The sequence below is a fragment of the Diorhabda sublineata genome, chromosome 1 (assembly GCF_026230105.1).
Source record: "Diorhabda sublineata isolate icDioSubl1.1 chromosome 1, icDioSubl1.1, whole genome shotgun sequence".
Taxonomy (NCBI): domain Eukaryota; kingdom Metazoa; phylum Arthropoda; class Insecta; order Coleoptera; family Chrysomelidae; genus Diorhabda; species Diorhabda sublineata.
In genome coordinates, this window is record NC_079474.1 from 42,058,624 (window position 1) to 42,073,705 (window position 15,082).

At 31.8% G+C, this 15,082-nt stretch overlaps 4 protein-coding genes across 6 annotated transcripts in view; 2 read left to right on the forward strand and 2 right to left on the reverse strand.

Moving 5' to 3' along the window:
* The window catches only part of LOC130445193 (cationic amino acid transporter 2-like), a 50,942-nt gene extending 44,981 nt beyond the window's left edge, over positions 1-5,961 (reverse strand). Inside the window, exon 1 of one of the 2 annotated variants that reach the window (XM_056780739.1) lies at positions 5,422-5,961. In XM_056780739.1, the coding sequence (XP_056636717.1) occupies positions 5,422-5,544 (123 nt within the window). In that variant the 5' untranslated portion in view covers positions 5,545-5,961. The remainder of the gene's footprint in view (positions 1-5,421) is intronic. The other variant, XM_056780746.1, reaches the window with a different exon arrangement.
* A 1,911-nt stretch (positions 5,962-7,872) lies between these two features.
* Positions 7,873-9,324, forward strand: LOC130442415 (60S ribosomal protein L27). Of its 2 annotated transcripts, none has more exons than XM_056776509.1 (3): positions 7,873-7,979; positions 8,182-8,406; positions 9,076-9,324. In XM_056776509.1, the coding sequence occupies exons 2-3, from the start codon at positions 8,188-8,190 to the stop codon at positions 9,262-9,264; spliced, it is 408 nt and encodes a 135-aa protein (XP_056632487.1). In that variant the 5' UTR covers positions 7,873-7,979; positions 8,182-8,187; the 3' UTR covers positions 9,265-9,324. The 2 variants fall into 2 exon arrangements, with proteins under 2 accessions (XP_056632487.1, XP_056632496.1); XM_056776518.1 differs by having other exon boundaries at positions 7,968-8,049.
* Positions 9,325-9,848: 524 nt separating this feature from the next.
* On the forward strand, positions 9,849-12,210 carry LOC130452491 (uncharacterized). The gene is made up of 2 exons (XM_056791797.1): positions 9,849-11,774; positions 11,840-12,210. Exons 1-2 carry the CDS (start codon positions 11,546-11,548, stop codon positions 12,109-12,111), a joined length of 501 nt encoding a protein of 166 aa, XP_056647775.1. The 5' UTR covers positions 9,849-11,545; the 3' UTR covers positions 12,112-12,210.
* Positions 12,211-13,247: 1,037 nt separating this feature from the next.
* LOC130452492 (BET1 homolog) lies at positions 13,248-13,859 on the reverse strand. The gene has a single exon (XM_056791798.1). The coding sequence runs from the start codon at positions 13,712-13,714 to the stop codon at positions 13,382-13,384; it is 333 nt and encodes a 110-aa protein (XP_056647776.1). The 5' UTR covers positions 13,715-13,859; the 3' UTR covers positions 13,248-13,381.
* Between the last annotated feature and the right edge of the window lie 1,223 nt (positions 13,860-15,082).

A 15,082-nucleotide genomic window follows, 5' to 3' on the forward strand; every position in this document is an offset into this window, starting at 1 on the left:
AATCTGCGCGTTTCTCTTCGTTCTAATTGTCTGTTGATTTTGTTCATCTCGTGCATCTTGTGATTCTATATCTTGCAGGTGTTGCTGGCATTGCTGACTGTATATGTAACCTATAAATAAATCAAGTTAATATACTTATTTGCAAAAAACACTGATTTAATATTGTATTCGTTTGCTCATTATTTGACTTACCTTTTACAATAATAAAAAACGTACACGTTTTTGTTTTGATTTAAAACTATTTTCAAAAAATGTTAAGTACAATATGTACAGGTACGATAATGGCCGTTGTCAGCGGAAGCTCAAACTCAAACATTTACATGTGAGTAAACACTGATTTTTCAGTTATTGATAAATAATTATTACATTGGAATGTAATTGGAATGTAATTGGAATGAGAGTAAAATTAACATGAGAGCTGCACAGAAAAATCAAAATGATACGCACAACAGTCACTGCTATGATCGATACAAAAAAGACATTGAAATTATATATAAGAATTTATCGTACTATAATTATTATATTCGATTGCCATCTTGCAATCCTATTGCGGATCTGTGGATAAAATAAAAGTAAAAATATCGATGGAAAAATAAGGGTTGAACGTAGAAGGGTAAAAAATTGAGAGTAATATGATTTTTTTTAATACTTATACAAATAAAAAATAGGGATTGATCGTAGAGTTGAAATTTTGAAAAATTTTATGTAAAAAATAAAAAAATAGGGGTGAACTACCCTTGACATTTAGGGGACGAAAAATAGATGTTCGATTCTCATACCTACCCGATACGTACACAAAATTTCATGAGAATCGGTCAAGCAGTTTCTGAGGATTTCAATTACAAACACCTCGACACGAAAATTTTATATATTAGATGATTTTACGAAGCACCTCGTACAATCAAGGATATCTACTTCACATTACAATTACAATACAGGTAATTATATAAAAAGTAAATCACTTATTACGCTATAGTTGAAACATGATGAATGAATGAATAAACAATAATTTATACAATTTAGTAATACACAAATAAAATTATCATTAATAGACTTCGTTTCGAGGTCTATAGAATCTCATATACGATTATTTTTCACAAATCCCGTTGCATGTTGTTAATATTTTGCAACACAAAATGACCTAACCTTACATTTACAAAATTGCCTTTTTTCCTCGACTATTCTAACAATCAGGCAACACTGCAAACCAGTGAAGACATATTTTAGGCGATCTGTGACGCACGTATTACGTCTCTTACGCTAAAGGTCAAACATTTTTGTTCCGCATTGAGGTAGCTATTATGACTGCAGGTTGTTTCTCTTTCACTTCGTATGTTTACAATATAAAACATAATCACAAAGTTTCAATCTTGTAATTAATGTTATTAGACATGATTGTATTATAAGTAATTCAAACTATTGACCTAGGCTAAGTATTCAAACCGTCGGTCGGTGGGTACTCTACCGTCATTGTCATTGAAAAACGAAGTGATTGTACTCCTAGTAGGGAGGCCCAAGAGGGGATTTTGGGATTTACTCGAGCGCGTCAGATTAATAATAGGTAAGGTACATTACAGATTTGATATGTATGAGTCCTTAATCTAGTGGGTGCACACTCTGGGTTAGTAGAAAAAATCGATCTTCTGAAATACTCGAACGTGTCCGATGAAGATAAGGGGGATTCATTACAGTCTCAATTTCCCTAATATGACGGTCTGAGCGTAACCTAAATGTGTGGGAGGGTAACAAAATTACAAAAAAAACGTCAGAATAACAAAATTATATCATATTATCGGGACTGTTTGAAAAACACAACAAAAATAAGAAGTTTATTTCTTGAAAATAGCTCCCATTTCGTGATATTTCCTTTTAATTGGGCCAGGGAAGATCAGTGTGCCAGGTAAATTTTTACGAGCTCGTGGATGTTTGCGAAGTTGCCCCGCCCTGCTAGAACCATGTTTGTCGGTTATAACCATTAAAGTTTTGTAGTCCAGACACGGAGAAATCGTCTAACATCTGCACATAACGCTCTGAATTCACTGTAACTATGCGTCCCCTTTCATCTTCGATAAAGTAAGTACCTATAATTCCTCGCGTTAACATCGCAACCCATTCGGTCACTTTAGGCAAATGTGATGTTTGTGTGTGACCAGTATCTTGAGGATTCAATTCTGACGCAAACTGAATTTTGTAAGGATGCTACACTAAATCTTTGTATAAAATGTGATCAATTTTCCGGTCTAGAGACCAGTCTTCGCCTTCTTTGGATCGTGGGGGAAGTCCACTGATTCGACGATTTCTTGGTCTCTCGTAAGTACATATTAGTGAATCCATGTTTCATTGCCTCCTCAGGATTGCATTTAAACAGCTTCAAATACTACTCTTATGTGTTGTTATGGCGCTTGTTGTCAGGAGTGATTTACATATACGAGATCGTAGATTTTTGTCACGTTTTCCTCCACGGTAGCCGTCTTCGGGACATCTGAAGATGACTAATCAAAAACGAACGTGCCACCACATTTAAATTAATTAAAGCAATTTTGACGGTCGCCATCGAAGAAGAGTTACCATACACAGCTTCCAAACTCTCTTTGATTTCGCAGCGTGATCCTTTTCAAATTAAAGAATCTAAAATTACCGTACCCAATGACTTCCACGCGAATTTATAGGCTTTAAGGCTGTGAGAATGAAAATTAAGTGAATATCTCGTGGGATCCAACAAGTAGAGAATTAAATATATGTAGGAACAACTACAACTACTATAAGTAAAAAAATCCTTTACAACGACTTTTAAAGTGCATCTGAGGAAAAAATCCAGTAACTTAATAAATTAAGAGTGTGGATGGCTAGAGCTCTTGTTGCCTCTGCTCGCAAAGACTCGTCTCGGGAGCCTCTAGTCAAGAGAGGTAGCATAATTGTTTGATGGCCGAATTGAATGCAAATGGGACTTGATAAACACCTTAATATTGGTGTAATTTATACAGAAAAGTAAGAAAATAAAGTACAAATTTTCATGAGAAAATAAAATTACTAAAAAATGTTCACTGTTTTTTTATTTCAAAACGATATTCAACCATAAAACTCGTATGAAAGAGAATTAATTCAAGATTCCTTTTTTTTTAATTTTTGGTAACAGAAAGCCAAAAGATCGTTCCTTGAATGTGACTTTACTGGAAGCAAGTGTGTGTGTGTGTGTGTGTGTGTGATAGTTAAATAATTTAGTAGTAGTGGAAGTAGTTTTATAAAAAATAAGTATATTACAAGAGAGCAGGTGGTCCTAAATACCTTTTTTGAATTACTAACAAAGATACTAAGTTTTTTTTTATTTTGGCTATCTATTAACATAACAAATAAAATTCTGTTGCTTAGTAAATCTAAATAAAAAATAATAAATATCTTATCTGTTTTTAAATAATCTTTAGTTGACTACTGATCTAAACTTCTGATACATAACAACAGATAAAATAAATTACATTCATTTTACTGAATCATACACTTCAATTCTCTAAATTCGTGTTGTTAGATCTTGTAAATATGACATTAGATTATGACTTAATGATTTATATTTGTGATATTATTTATTGCCACATCATAAACTCGATAATAATGAAGATGGAGGTATATCCCTTTATAGATTTTTATGGTAACATAAAGATTGATCAGTTTTCAAAAGCAGATGAGCCAGACACTGTGCGAAACCATTCAAAACTTATGCTCGAAAATATAAATACATAAATATAATAATAATAATAATCTACAACAGCACAGCAGGCCTTATAGGCTCATGGCTTGAAGTCTCTCTGCTGCTTAGCTCAACTCCTTTTGTTAAAGGCTGCATTGCGCTAATTCACTATCCCTAGCTTCTGTCTCCCTTATATGCATCCAGCCATTTTCTAAGTGGACGTCCTCTTCTTCTTTATGCACCTTCCCCACTTGTTAAGCCTCTATGCCCCAACCAATGCAGTCTTTTGGCTTTTACTACACAGCAGATCTCTCCCTGACCGTACATCCTTTTAATCTCTGCATTCGTTGTTGCCTCACTCGTATCCTTCTAATTTTTTTCTCAATACTTCTTTCTCCCATGCATTTAGCCAGTTTTCCTCTTTCTTATTCATGACCCAACATTCACTAACATATAACACCGTAGGTCGTACAACTGTCCTGTAAATTCTTAGCTTCGCTACTCTTGATATATCTTTGGACCTTAATAGATTTCCTAAAACTCAAACTGTTTTATTTCCTCTTCCCAATCTCTTGTGGAATTCTTTAATTTCGTCCCTTGTTACCGTCGCTCCCGGGTATTCAAACTCTTGTACCCTATCAAAACTATTCGTTTCGCTCCGTTGTTATTTTTAATTGGTTGTCACTTAAAAAGTCGTTACCCATTTCCATAAAATTGGTCGTATCTTCGTTGACACGTAGGCATATGCCTTGCACTTGCCTTTTGGGATCGTAATCCACTATCCATGAAAATAACCTAAGGAAATTTTTTAGGATAAGCTTCCTTCTGTGGCTACTATGTTTTCAGCTTTGTTTAGTGTCATTTTCACCAATCGTATCAATATCTTAGGTATTCAAGGCTTTGCTAGAGCTGGTTATAGGTGTTCTTAATATTGAATCGTAAACCTATTTAGAATCGAAAAATAATAGCTTCAAATTCAGTCACTGCTCTCAGCTATCATTCTATATTTTTTGAAATTTTTCTATTATTTAACGAAAAGAAACTAGACGCGTAGATGCGTAGGTATTTGGCAGTCTAAGACACTGTATTGTGGTTTAACCCTAAAGGTTCACAAGCATTCAGGCCAGCGCAACGTGTAATACACAGTGGGTTGGGTCTCAAGTAAATTTACCAAATTATCTAGCTCTGTAGATCGATTTGTAATAAATAACAATATAAAATAATGTTTGTGGAGTGTGATTTTGTGCAGTATGGAAGTTGTTTTTAACTTAATCAATACCAAGAGATTTCATACGAAGAAAAGAATTAAAAATGAAAGGTGGGCTATTACCAAATATTATTGTAAAAAAACTGATGTAATTAGGTGAAAAAGCTACATAATTTACTCAAGATGCTTATACCAGAAATTATTTTATTTGTAGCTATAACCAACATTGCCGAAAATCTAAACTTTTTACTGCGTGCCACCACTGCGTCTGGGTATGTTAAAGATTTTGCTGATAACGATGAAAAGTATGAAATTTTTATGTATATAAGTATCTACTTACTAACTTTTGAAATTATTGCAAAGCATACAGAGTGTTGATAAAAAATCAAACATAAGATTTTTTAAAAGAAAGAGTTATATAACAGTAACTAATAGTTAAGCTCAAGAGAGTCCTCAGCTTGAATAAGCATGTCTACAACTTCACAGCAAAATACTATTAATCATAATAATTTCACTTTTTAACAAGCTTTACCTGTATGCAGGTTCCTTTGTTTGTTTGTGAGATTGTTTGTAACTCTCCTATGTGGTTTATTGGTTTTAGTGTATCCGCAAACTTGTTCCAGAAATTATCAGTGAAAATTTTCTCGAAAAACATCGAAAAAACTTTTAGCAATTATCAATTACTTCTATTAACTTAATATTTGTTGACGTAGATAAAATTTTTAAAGGTGGATCTATAGGATCTTGAATGAATACTTCTTGAAGCCGGTGAAAGAATCAAATTTAACATTTTTCAGTTTTTCACAGAAAGTCAACAGTAATCTCCCAATAATGTGAGCGTAAATTATTTACAAACCCCAATGCCAAGGATTAGCTTTTTTTTTCGAAATAATTAAGCAATATTTGCCTTTATTTTATCTTACCTCGAGCCTGACTACAACATAAAATTATCAAATTTTTTATAATCCAAAATAGGCAAAACATCAATCACTCGCGTCGTTATTAGTTACCGTTAATTTCACTCAATAGGACTGCGGTACTGCTCTTACTGTAAAATACCCACCATTTAGTTAGCTAAAATTTCTCGTACTCCCCACCTACCTTTGTACATTTGTCGTTCAAATATTATTAATTTATTCATTCTTTTATAAATTAATATAGTTCAGTAAATAAAGTTGTGATTTCTAATCCTTCAACTGGAAAAATATGGGCAATAAACAAATTTCTAGGTTAGAAATTTTTCACATTTTCACATAATTAGATAATATCATTTATTTACTATTGCTAGTTGTGGCAAAAATTTCGGCTGAACTTCCAGGAAAACGCCAATGAAATTTTACAAGTGACGTCGATATTTTTGAAATTCCTGCCACCTCGCAAGGTCGAAAATCGCGGTCATCTCGTGCGCAGGTGAGTAGGAGCAGAAATATCCAACCACCAAGAGCACTTTGTTGACCCTAAAACTTTGGAGGATAGAGGTAATGAGGACCACCTCATATGGGAGCTTAGCTTAAAAACTGTCCGCTTGTAGAGGGTAAATTATAATTCAAAATTTGACCAGAATTGCGCTCTTGTCCGACGAGATATCATATGAGTTATTTTAGATAGAGTGAAGTATGCAGTGTTAGAAAATTTAATAACTCAAATGACTAGAGTCGTTAATTAAATATTGGTATACAAAATCTAAACTATTCACGTAGTAAAAAATAATTTTGTAACATAACATAGAAAAGCTATTGTGAGATGCTGAATGTTAATTAATTATTGTCAATTTGTAAGAATTTTTGCAAGTAATTATAAAGTGTCAAGTATCACAAAACTTTAATAGATAATGGACACATAATGGGAGAAATTTTCTCGGTGAAAAGTTGTCCGAGAGGACCTAAAATAAAAAGTAACACAAGTAGTACGCCGAAGTCATTATTTTTCTTTAAACTCATGCTATAGTAGCGCCTCCCTAACGTAAAGGATTTGAAGGACACTTTCTGTGTCACAGAGATAATTCTCCTTACCTCTACCCTCCATACATGAAACAGGGGCCTACACCCAAAATATTGAATCCAACTAGAGGCACACGAGAAGAAGAATATCGATGCAATCATTTTAGATATAAAATTTTTGTATCCTGGAAAGAATGATCGACCTCCAATGGAAGAGGATGAGGAAAGTGACTAAATTTTTGTGGAATAAAATTGCTTTTCATTATTTCTATTGTTTTTATTGCTCTTTCGGGATAGAGAAATACGTCGATGCTATCGATTCGGTTAAGTTAGGTTAGGTTAGGTCCGGTACATTTACCATCATATTTCTATTTTTCTTTCTTTTTTCGTGGCACGAATAGGCCTTTTTTGACCGATCCTTATTCGATTGTGACCTTTCCCTATCATTTTTACCTCTGAAAAATAACTGAAAGAGTTACCTGTTGATTTAATATTTTCTTTTAATTAGACTTAATTGAAGAATATACTTAGAGTATCCAATGTTTAATTAATAATAATCGAACCAATACAACTCAAGATATAATATCATGTCTTAAACCAAAAATAAATTGATAAATAAATCTAATTCAAACAAAACGCAGAAGCATAGCTATTGTAGTATCGGCAGTTTCAAAGATAGGAAGCCCTCCAACTATAAGAATCCCGAGCCCATCTAAGATATATTCGAAAAAATGTAGCCCACATATTACTCAAATTTGGACAATATTACTCGTTTCAGAAAATTTCTACATACGGCATCAATGAAAACTTATAAAAGAGGGTTTAATTTTTAATTCGTATTAAGTATAAACCCTTTTATTTTACAACAAAGAAAAAGAAAAAATGAAGACATAAAAGTTTAAACGAAACTATATAGATTTCTAAAAACTTTATAAGTATAATTAGTAATAAAATTAGCGACATCTGCTGTAACGTAGCGAATTTAATTCAATTTTCTTAAAAAGTATGTGCCTGAAAATAATAGGACATCTATTGAGTAGTAGCAGCACTATACGTATATTAGGATCTAGTAGTTAACTTCAGTCGGTAAAATAGAAAATATTGCAACAAAACATCTTCCAAATTCTTTTTCAGCAGTTGTCATAGCACTGTAAGTATATTTTCTTAAATCTTCATGCATCTGATGTAAATACACTACTTTTACTGGTTTTTCGTATTGAGTAAGCTAATAAAAAATGTCTTATATATTCCTTATTACTTATTTTATAAAAAATGGGATAATTTCAGTTCAAATAATTGAAAAGTATTTTAGAGGTTATGTTATATTAAAACAGTTTTCTTATTATTTTTAGGCCAAAATGGGTAAAATAATGAAATCTGGTAAAGTCGTATTGGTCCTTGGAGGCCGATACGCAGGCAGAAAAGCCGTAATTATAAAAACATATGACGATGGTACTTCTGATAAACAGTATGGACATGCTCTAGTTGCAGGTATTGATAGATACCCAAGAAAAATTCACAAACGTATGGGCAAAGGTAAAATGCACAAGAGGTCCAAAATCAAGCCCTTTATCAAGGTAATTTTTAGAGTTTGTCTTGTTAGGATTAAATATAAACATATAGTCTATAGTGTTTAAAAGTACACTATTCATTGCACTCTTTTTGCATAGGGTTTTGTTGCATTTAGTACAGTTTATCTTGCAACATGTAAGACTAAACAATTTTTTTTAATTTGATCCAATTTTATAGAGTAAACAAAAATTATTGGTACACTGCAAATTTTTAAAATAGAATAATTGTTTTGGATATTTTTGATTAAAAAATAGTTTTGTGTTCATAAGTAATCATGTATTATACTTTAAATTTTGACATGGTTACTGTGATGCATCATTGCATATTGTTGCCAGTTTTGTCTTCAACATAATTTCTTCAAAGTCATCACTTCTCTATGTCAACTGGTATCATACTATTTATAATTTATATGTTGGATCCATTCTTGTTTTCTCTACTATACAGACTACACAAATTATTTACTTACCTTAAAAGTAGAACACAGTTTCGTTAAATTGTTTCAATTTAAATATTCAGACCATGGAGTACTATTCCCCTTTTGATGATTTTAAAGTCTTGATTTCAAAGTGTCAAACACCACAACATGCACAATGAAAAGTTGAAGTTAATTTGTGTGGTATTAAAAATATTTATGTGTATTTATCAAATATATTGCATACTTATATATTTTGTAGGTTTTGAATTACAATCACCTTATGCCTACAAGGTACTCAGTAGATTTGGCATCAGATTTAAAAGTAGGACCTAAGGACCTCAAAGATCCCATGAAGAGGAAGAAAGTTAGATTCCAAACCCGTGTAAAATTTGAGGAAAGGTACAAACAAGGAAAGAACAAATGGTTCTTCCAAAAATTGAGGTTCTAGGCTATAGATTTAATTTTATAATTATACACTTTTTATTTTGAGAATAAAATGTGAATAATGTTTTCGGTTATTTTATTTACATATCTGTCCTCTGCTTATTTTAACTGAAGTGGATACATTCGTATTCCCAATGTGGGGTGCACGCCCTACAGGGGGCAATTTGATAGTAAGGGAAGGCAATTTGAAAAAGCAATTCTAGATTTTGGTTTCCAGTTGGAAGAAAAATGTAAAAAATTAAATGATTGCGGCCAATAAATAAAAATTTGTTTGACTAGACCAAAATATTAATAGGGTTTTTGGGGTCATCAAGTTAACGGCAGGCACCCCCGGATGCTTTTAAATCTCTACACAATGCAGTTGGCATTTCAAAGTACTTCAATTTGTGGGGGAGCCTCAAAGCAATTGAATCAAACAATTGGCGCGGTAATGGCATGGGTCAGGTGACCAACGCCGACTGAGTTTGAGCTTTTCTTTTCACCTACGCGTGTATTAGTCGTATAATTCGAATTAATTTAGGCTATTTTATAAATTAATGTTATCATTTCTTTTAAAGTTCAAGGGGTAAAGGAAAATTCTGCTTCTAATATAAATCTTTATTAAAATGGTTTCGTTTTGTTCAAGTTTATCAACTGAACAATTCAATTCTTTAATATTAGAAATTATGTATATGTTTCATAGGGGGAATAATAAGAATTTTTGTAGGGCTTGGGTGGGGCATGGAACAGAGGCTGGACTATATCAAGGGCCCCCCATTGATTCTTAAGAAGGATCAGGACTTATAGTCACTAGTGGATTAACCAGCAGATTTGAAGCGGTGGCATATTTCGTTGAAAAATTTTCTATTTGGATTAACAAAATTAAAATATTTTTTACATGGAGGTGAGTTTTGAAATTTTTACAGAAATGAAAGTAGCAATAAAAATTGAAATACATATACAATATACTAAATCTATACATATTAACAATTGCTATGCTATGTAAAATGTACTATGATCATGAATTATTAGAATATTGTAACAGCAATCCTTTATTATAATTTAAATTCAGTTATTACTTATTTAGTTCTATTTTTTCATTGATAACTAATATTTTTGGAAAGATTAGGTTGCACCCCTCCGATTTCGTTAAAATTTTTGTATGCTATAGAGAAAATTACGCTGAACAAGAATATACAATGCAACCTCGAAAAAGCAAACTGGAAGGAAACAAGTAAATATTCGTAATATCAAGCTTGAACGAATATTCGTCCAAGATATCAAGTAATTCGTTGAATTGAGATTTTTTATTTGGAAGTTGCGTCGTTATAAAAAAGTAAACAAATTGTTTTATTCACATCTAAAGCGAAATCCAATTTCGTGATGGACTACATCGTCACTCAAACCTCCTTTTTCACATATGAAATTAAGAGTCATATATTGGTTTTTGGTTAACAAAATTTGTTAATCAGAGGTATCTATACTTTTTATTACTAAAGGCCGATGTCTTTTGAAAAACGAATCAGGCATTTTAGCTTGAGTCTTTTATACGTCACAAGGCAAACTGAGAGGTTTGCCCAAGTGTTTAAATCTTGTACGTGTGAGTACTGGGGATGAAGCGGACTCTGTTTTTGGCTCCTGCATGCATCAGCGGTATAAGAAAAGCAGTAGACCCTTCTATCTGTGTCTTAGCTTGTCTCATACTAAGTGTTCCTATTCATCTCCGCAAATCCTTGCAAGCATATTATTGAGATATTGAGCAACACCAATAAAGGGTTGTAGTCCCATTAGTGGATTTGCTTGTTCCAATCTGGTGAGCGAGTGCGCCTCGTCGCTGCCCGAGTGACTAGCATTTAAGGGGAATAAACAATTTTCAAAGTTCAAAAAACCATAAACAAATAGAACAACTCGTCAGCTGATCGTATTTACCCACCGGTCGACCACATGACGACCTAATTAACTCGATTAGTTTCCAAACAACAATGAACGTGATCCGGGTTAGCTTCCGTACATTCAGATCATGAACGGGTTAACCCACTCATAGTTTTCGAAAAGCCCTTATTCAATATAACTGGATCTTGTGAATATAAACTACATTTTTTCTAGTTCTTAATAAACAGATTTCAAATAATGTCTAAATTAATCCACTATTTAAAAACGCACTCGATAGTAGACAGTTTGACATCAGTCAATGTCAATGGTATAATATTGTACATAACCTCTTGCATTTCCATCAAAAATAAGAAAAATTACGTAATTAGTATTATTTTACTTTAATAGAATACATTGTTTCTAGCTAGAAAAATATGGGGAAATCCTCTTTTACGGGGGGTGTTAAACCCATGTCCATAACAGGACGATTTACTAATGAAAGAGAACGTTTAATTGGAATGACAGATGCTGAAAGAGCCTTTCGTAGACAATGGTTAAAAGATCAAATATTAGCTCCTTCGGAGCCAAGAGTTGTTCCTGAAATATATACGGCTACTCATAACCCAATCAGAAGATTTTATAGATGGCCTTTAGATCAATTAGGTACAAATGCATTGTTTTGATCTTGTCGAGGTTTATTTTTTAATACATTGTATATTTCCTTTTAGGTAAAGCATTAGCACCCGTTCTCGGCGAACAACGTGCAGGGAGAATTAGATACTTCACTGGCAAGATTTTATTGGGATTAGCAGGTGTTTATGCTTTGACTTACTATGTAAAATACAATACAAATGATTGGACTCGTAAAAATGGTATGAGAATATTAAAGTCTAGTGTAGCTGTCCATGAAGGAGATCCTGGTTATCCTCGTGTATCTGATAGAACCAAACCGTCTGATTATGGTGATAGAGGGTTCAATAATGTTAAATTAAACTTATAAATATATCTAATTATTTAGTGTTATTAGAATTTGTTTTTGATTACTTGCTTGGTTTTTTTGGTAATCTAAACAGGTAATATATTCAAATACAATAACTTAGAAGGAGTATTTTCTCATTTTTTAAAAGTGGATAGAAGATATTTCACTATGAAAGTTTCACACTTACATTGATATTTTTTAACTAAACATTGAATGTTCTGGTCAAAATATGTAACTCATTACATTTGTAATGAAATCACAAACTAAAATCATATAAACGATAAACTATTAAGAAAACAAAGAGTAATCCACCTAAAAGGATTTTAAAATGCTAAAAGCAATATCCATAATCCAAAGGATGGAAAGGTTGATGATTTAATCCTGATATATACACGACACATCTATATTCATATACTTTTCATTCAATGTGATTGAAATCTTTCTATATTAATCATTATTTCAAGGGTTCTTTTTACTACAAACCCTAAAATGTCATAATAATATTTTGCGCAAACAATAATTTTGACTTCAATGCTTTGTTAGTAAATACTTACTTTCTAGATAGATAACTCACTAAAAAGGTGTTAAGACTGATATCTTATAAATAATTACGTAGTTAATTAGAAATAAATCTAATATATACTAAAACAAAATTGATATATTTAGTAAATTTTTGTGAACATAAAGTATTCTGAAGTATATAAAGAGAAAGAAAACAACAAAAATATTTATTATCTTTAAAAAAATTAATTATCAACTAGTAAATTATTTCAAACTTTATAAATGCTATAAAGGTCACTATGGTGCAGTAATTTACAAATTTTGTGATTCCCAAGAATTTGAAGACATTTTTTATTATATAAACAAAATGTACATGAACATTAGCCAATATAGAAAGAGAATGCACAAGATGTAATAATATTTAGGTGAATAGATAAACTATTTTGGTTAATCATAAAATAAAACATTCATTTTCCATAATTTCATATATGTACAAATTTTAATTAACGCTTGAAAGTACTCAGATCTTTTAGAAAGAATACAAAAATGTTGTACTTTAAAAAATTCATCATAATTGATATAAAATAATCATTTAAATATTAAACTTGGTTAGTACAAGATGATACTGTTCACATAAGAATTCACTTTTACTAATTATACATTAGAATAACATTTTTTATATAAAAATCTCAATCCCAGCCCAATCTCCTATATAGTTCTTAAATTATATCTCAAAAATGTTGCTTCTAATGCAACATGATACATTCATTACAATATTATTTAATATTGCCTACCTAAATTTTAACACGAGGTACAATATAAAAAACACTACGATAGAGAATACAAATAAATACAGTATATAATAGTTATGAGAACCTTTTGATAATTTTAAAACTTTGGACATCGTCGTTCCTAAGAATCCACCAGTTCTGTCCATATCATCGTCAATATCCCTAAGTAGTTTATCTTGGTATTTAACTTCATTTCCAATATCTATAGACAGCGATTTTAACACACCTATTTTTTCTTGTAATTCACTCGTAACACGATCATTTTCGTCTTCGATTTCATTTGAATTTTGTGGTAAAGGTTCATAATAATTACCAGCATGGGCTCGTCTCATCTTAAACGATGCCAGGTTTAATTTTTATGTGTTAATTTAACTTTAATAATAATATTCAAGTACGTGTTTTTAGTTTTCTTTGACGTGTACTAAAAATGTCAAATTAGGTGAAAGTTGGGTTAGAAAATCCGTTTATTTGATCGCGCACAGTACTTTACGTTTAGGACGCAAGATACGAGATCATGTGTTTAAAAATTTGGAGCTTATATGACTAGATTAAACAGTTTATATATGCAGATGTTTGAAATTTCTAAAAGTTTATATCTTCATTCACGGATTCGAATGAAAAATAAACTTTTTTGCATAAATTTTGAATACAAAAAAACCGACTTGAACTACGCGATTCTGGTGCTTTTCGGAAACAATGATCGAGGCTATCGATCATGATATGAATTTTCGGAAGGTAATCTGAATCTCGTTCACCTGCATTTGAAAATTAAAGAAGGGGAACGGGTCACAATCATAATAAAATCTTTTTTACATAATTATATCAGTGGGTCAAATGCGATTAGCTGACAGGTTCCTCTAAATTTTACACCACTGAGAAAGGTCTATAAAAAAGAGATATAATAAGATGTAAATATGGAAATCTATAGAAACATTTAAGCACAAAACTAAAGTGAAACAAATAAAAAAAAATTGTAGTTGATTTTTTATTTGAAATTTATACCGAAAAAAGAACGCATCGTTCGGAATCAAATGATAAAAATCTTGTTCTGAATTAAGCGGGATTTACATTTACGAGTACTCGGATCCGAGTTACCCTACTTGGAGACAAACTCTGAAATGTAAATGTTTACTTGTACAGTGTTCCCACTTGGATACGAGTTAGTATCAAGTAGAGCGCAAACCGAGTCCTGTCTCCAAGTAAACGTGGTTATTGAGAGTTAAAATGGCGGAAACTAAATTTTCGGCGGAACAGATGGAACAATTTATTGATATTTATCGATCTTTTGATTGTTTATGGGATGTGAAGTGTAAAGAATACCGAGACATTAACAAAAGAAATCTTCAGTTGCAAGAAATCTTAATGTTATTGCAAGGCGTAATTCAGAACTTATAGCACTTCGTAAATATGTATTCTGTTTTTTTATATAGGGGGAAACCTAAAATTAAATAAATAATAATTGCTAGGTCATGTATACCCAATCATTCTCTTACCTTTATATGTAACATACAAAATGTTTCGTAGTCCATCCGCATGAAATTCTTAAAATCTTTCCCGTCTTGGGTTAACAAATCTTTTAGCAGTTTTTCTTCATTTCCAAGTCTGTGGCGCTCTTGTAAATGTTGTTTAACCCAATTAGTTCTATTTCGTTTAACTTTGTCATATTCTTTCCTCTTTTTAAACACCATAAACAATACTAA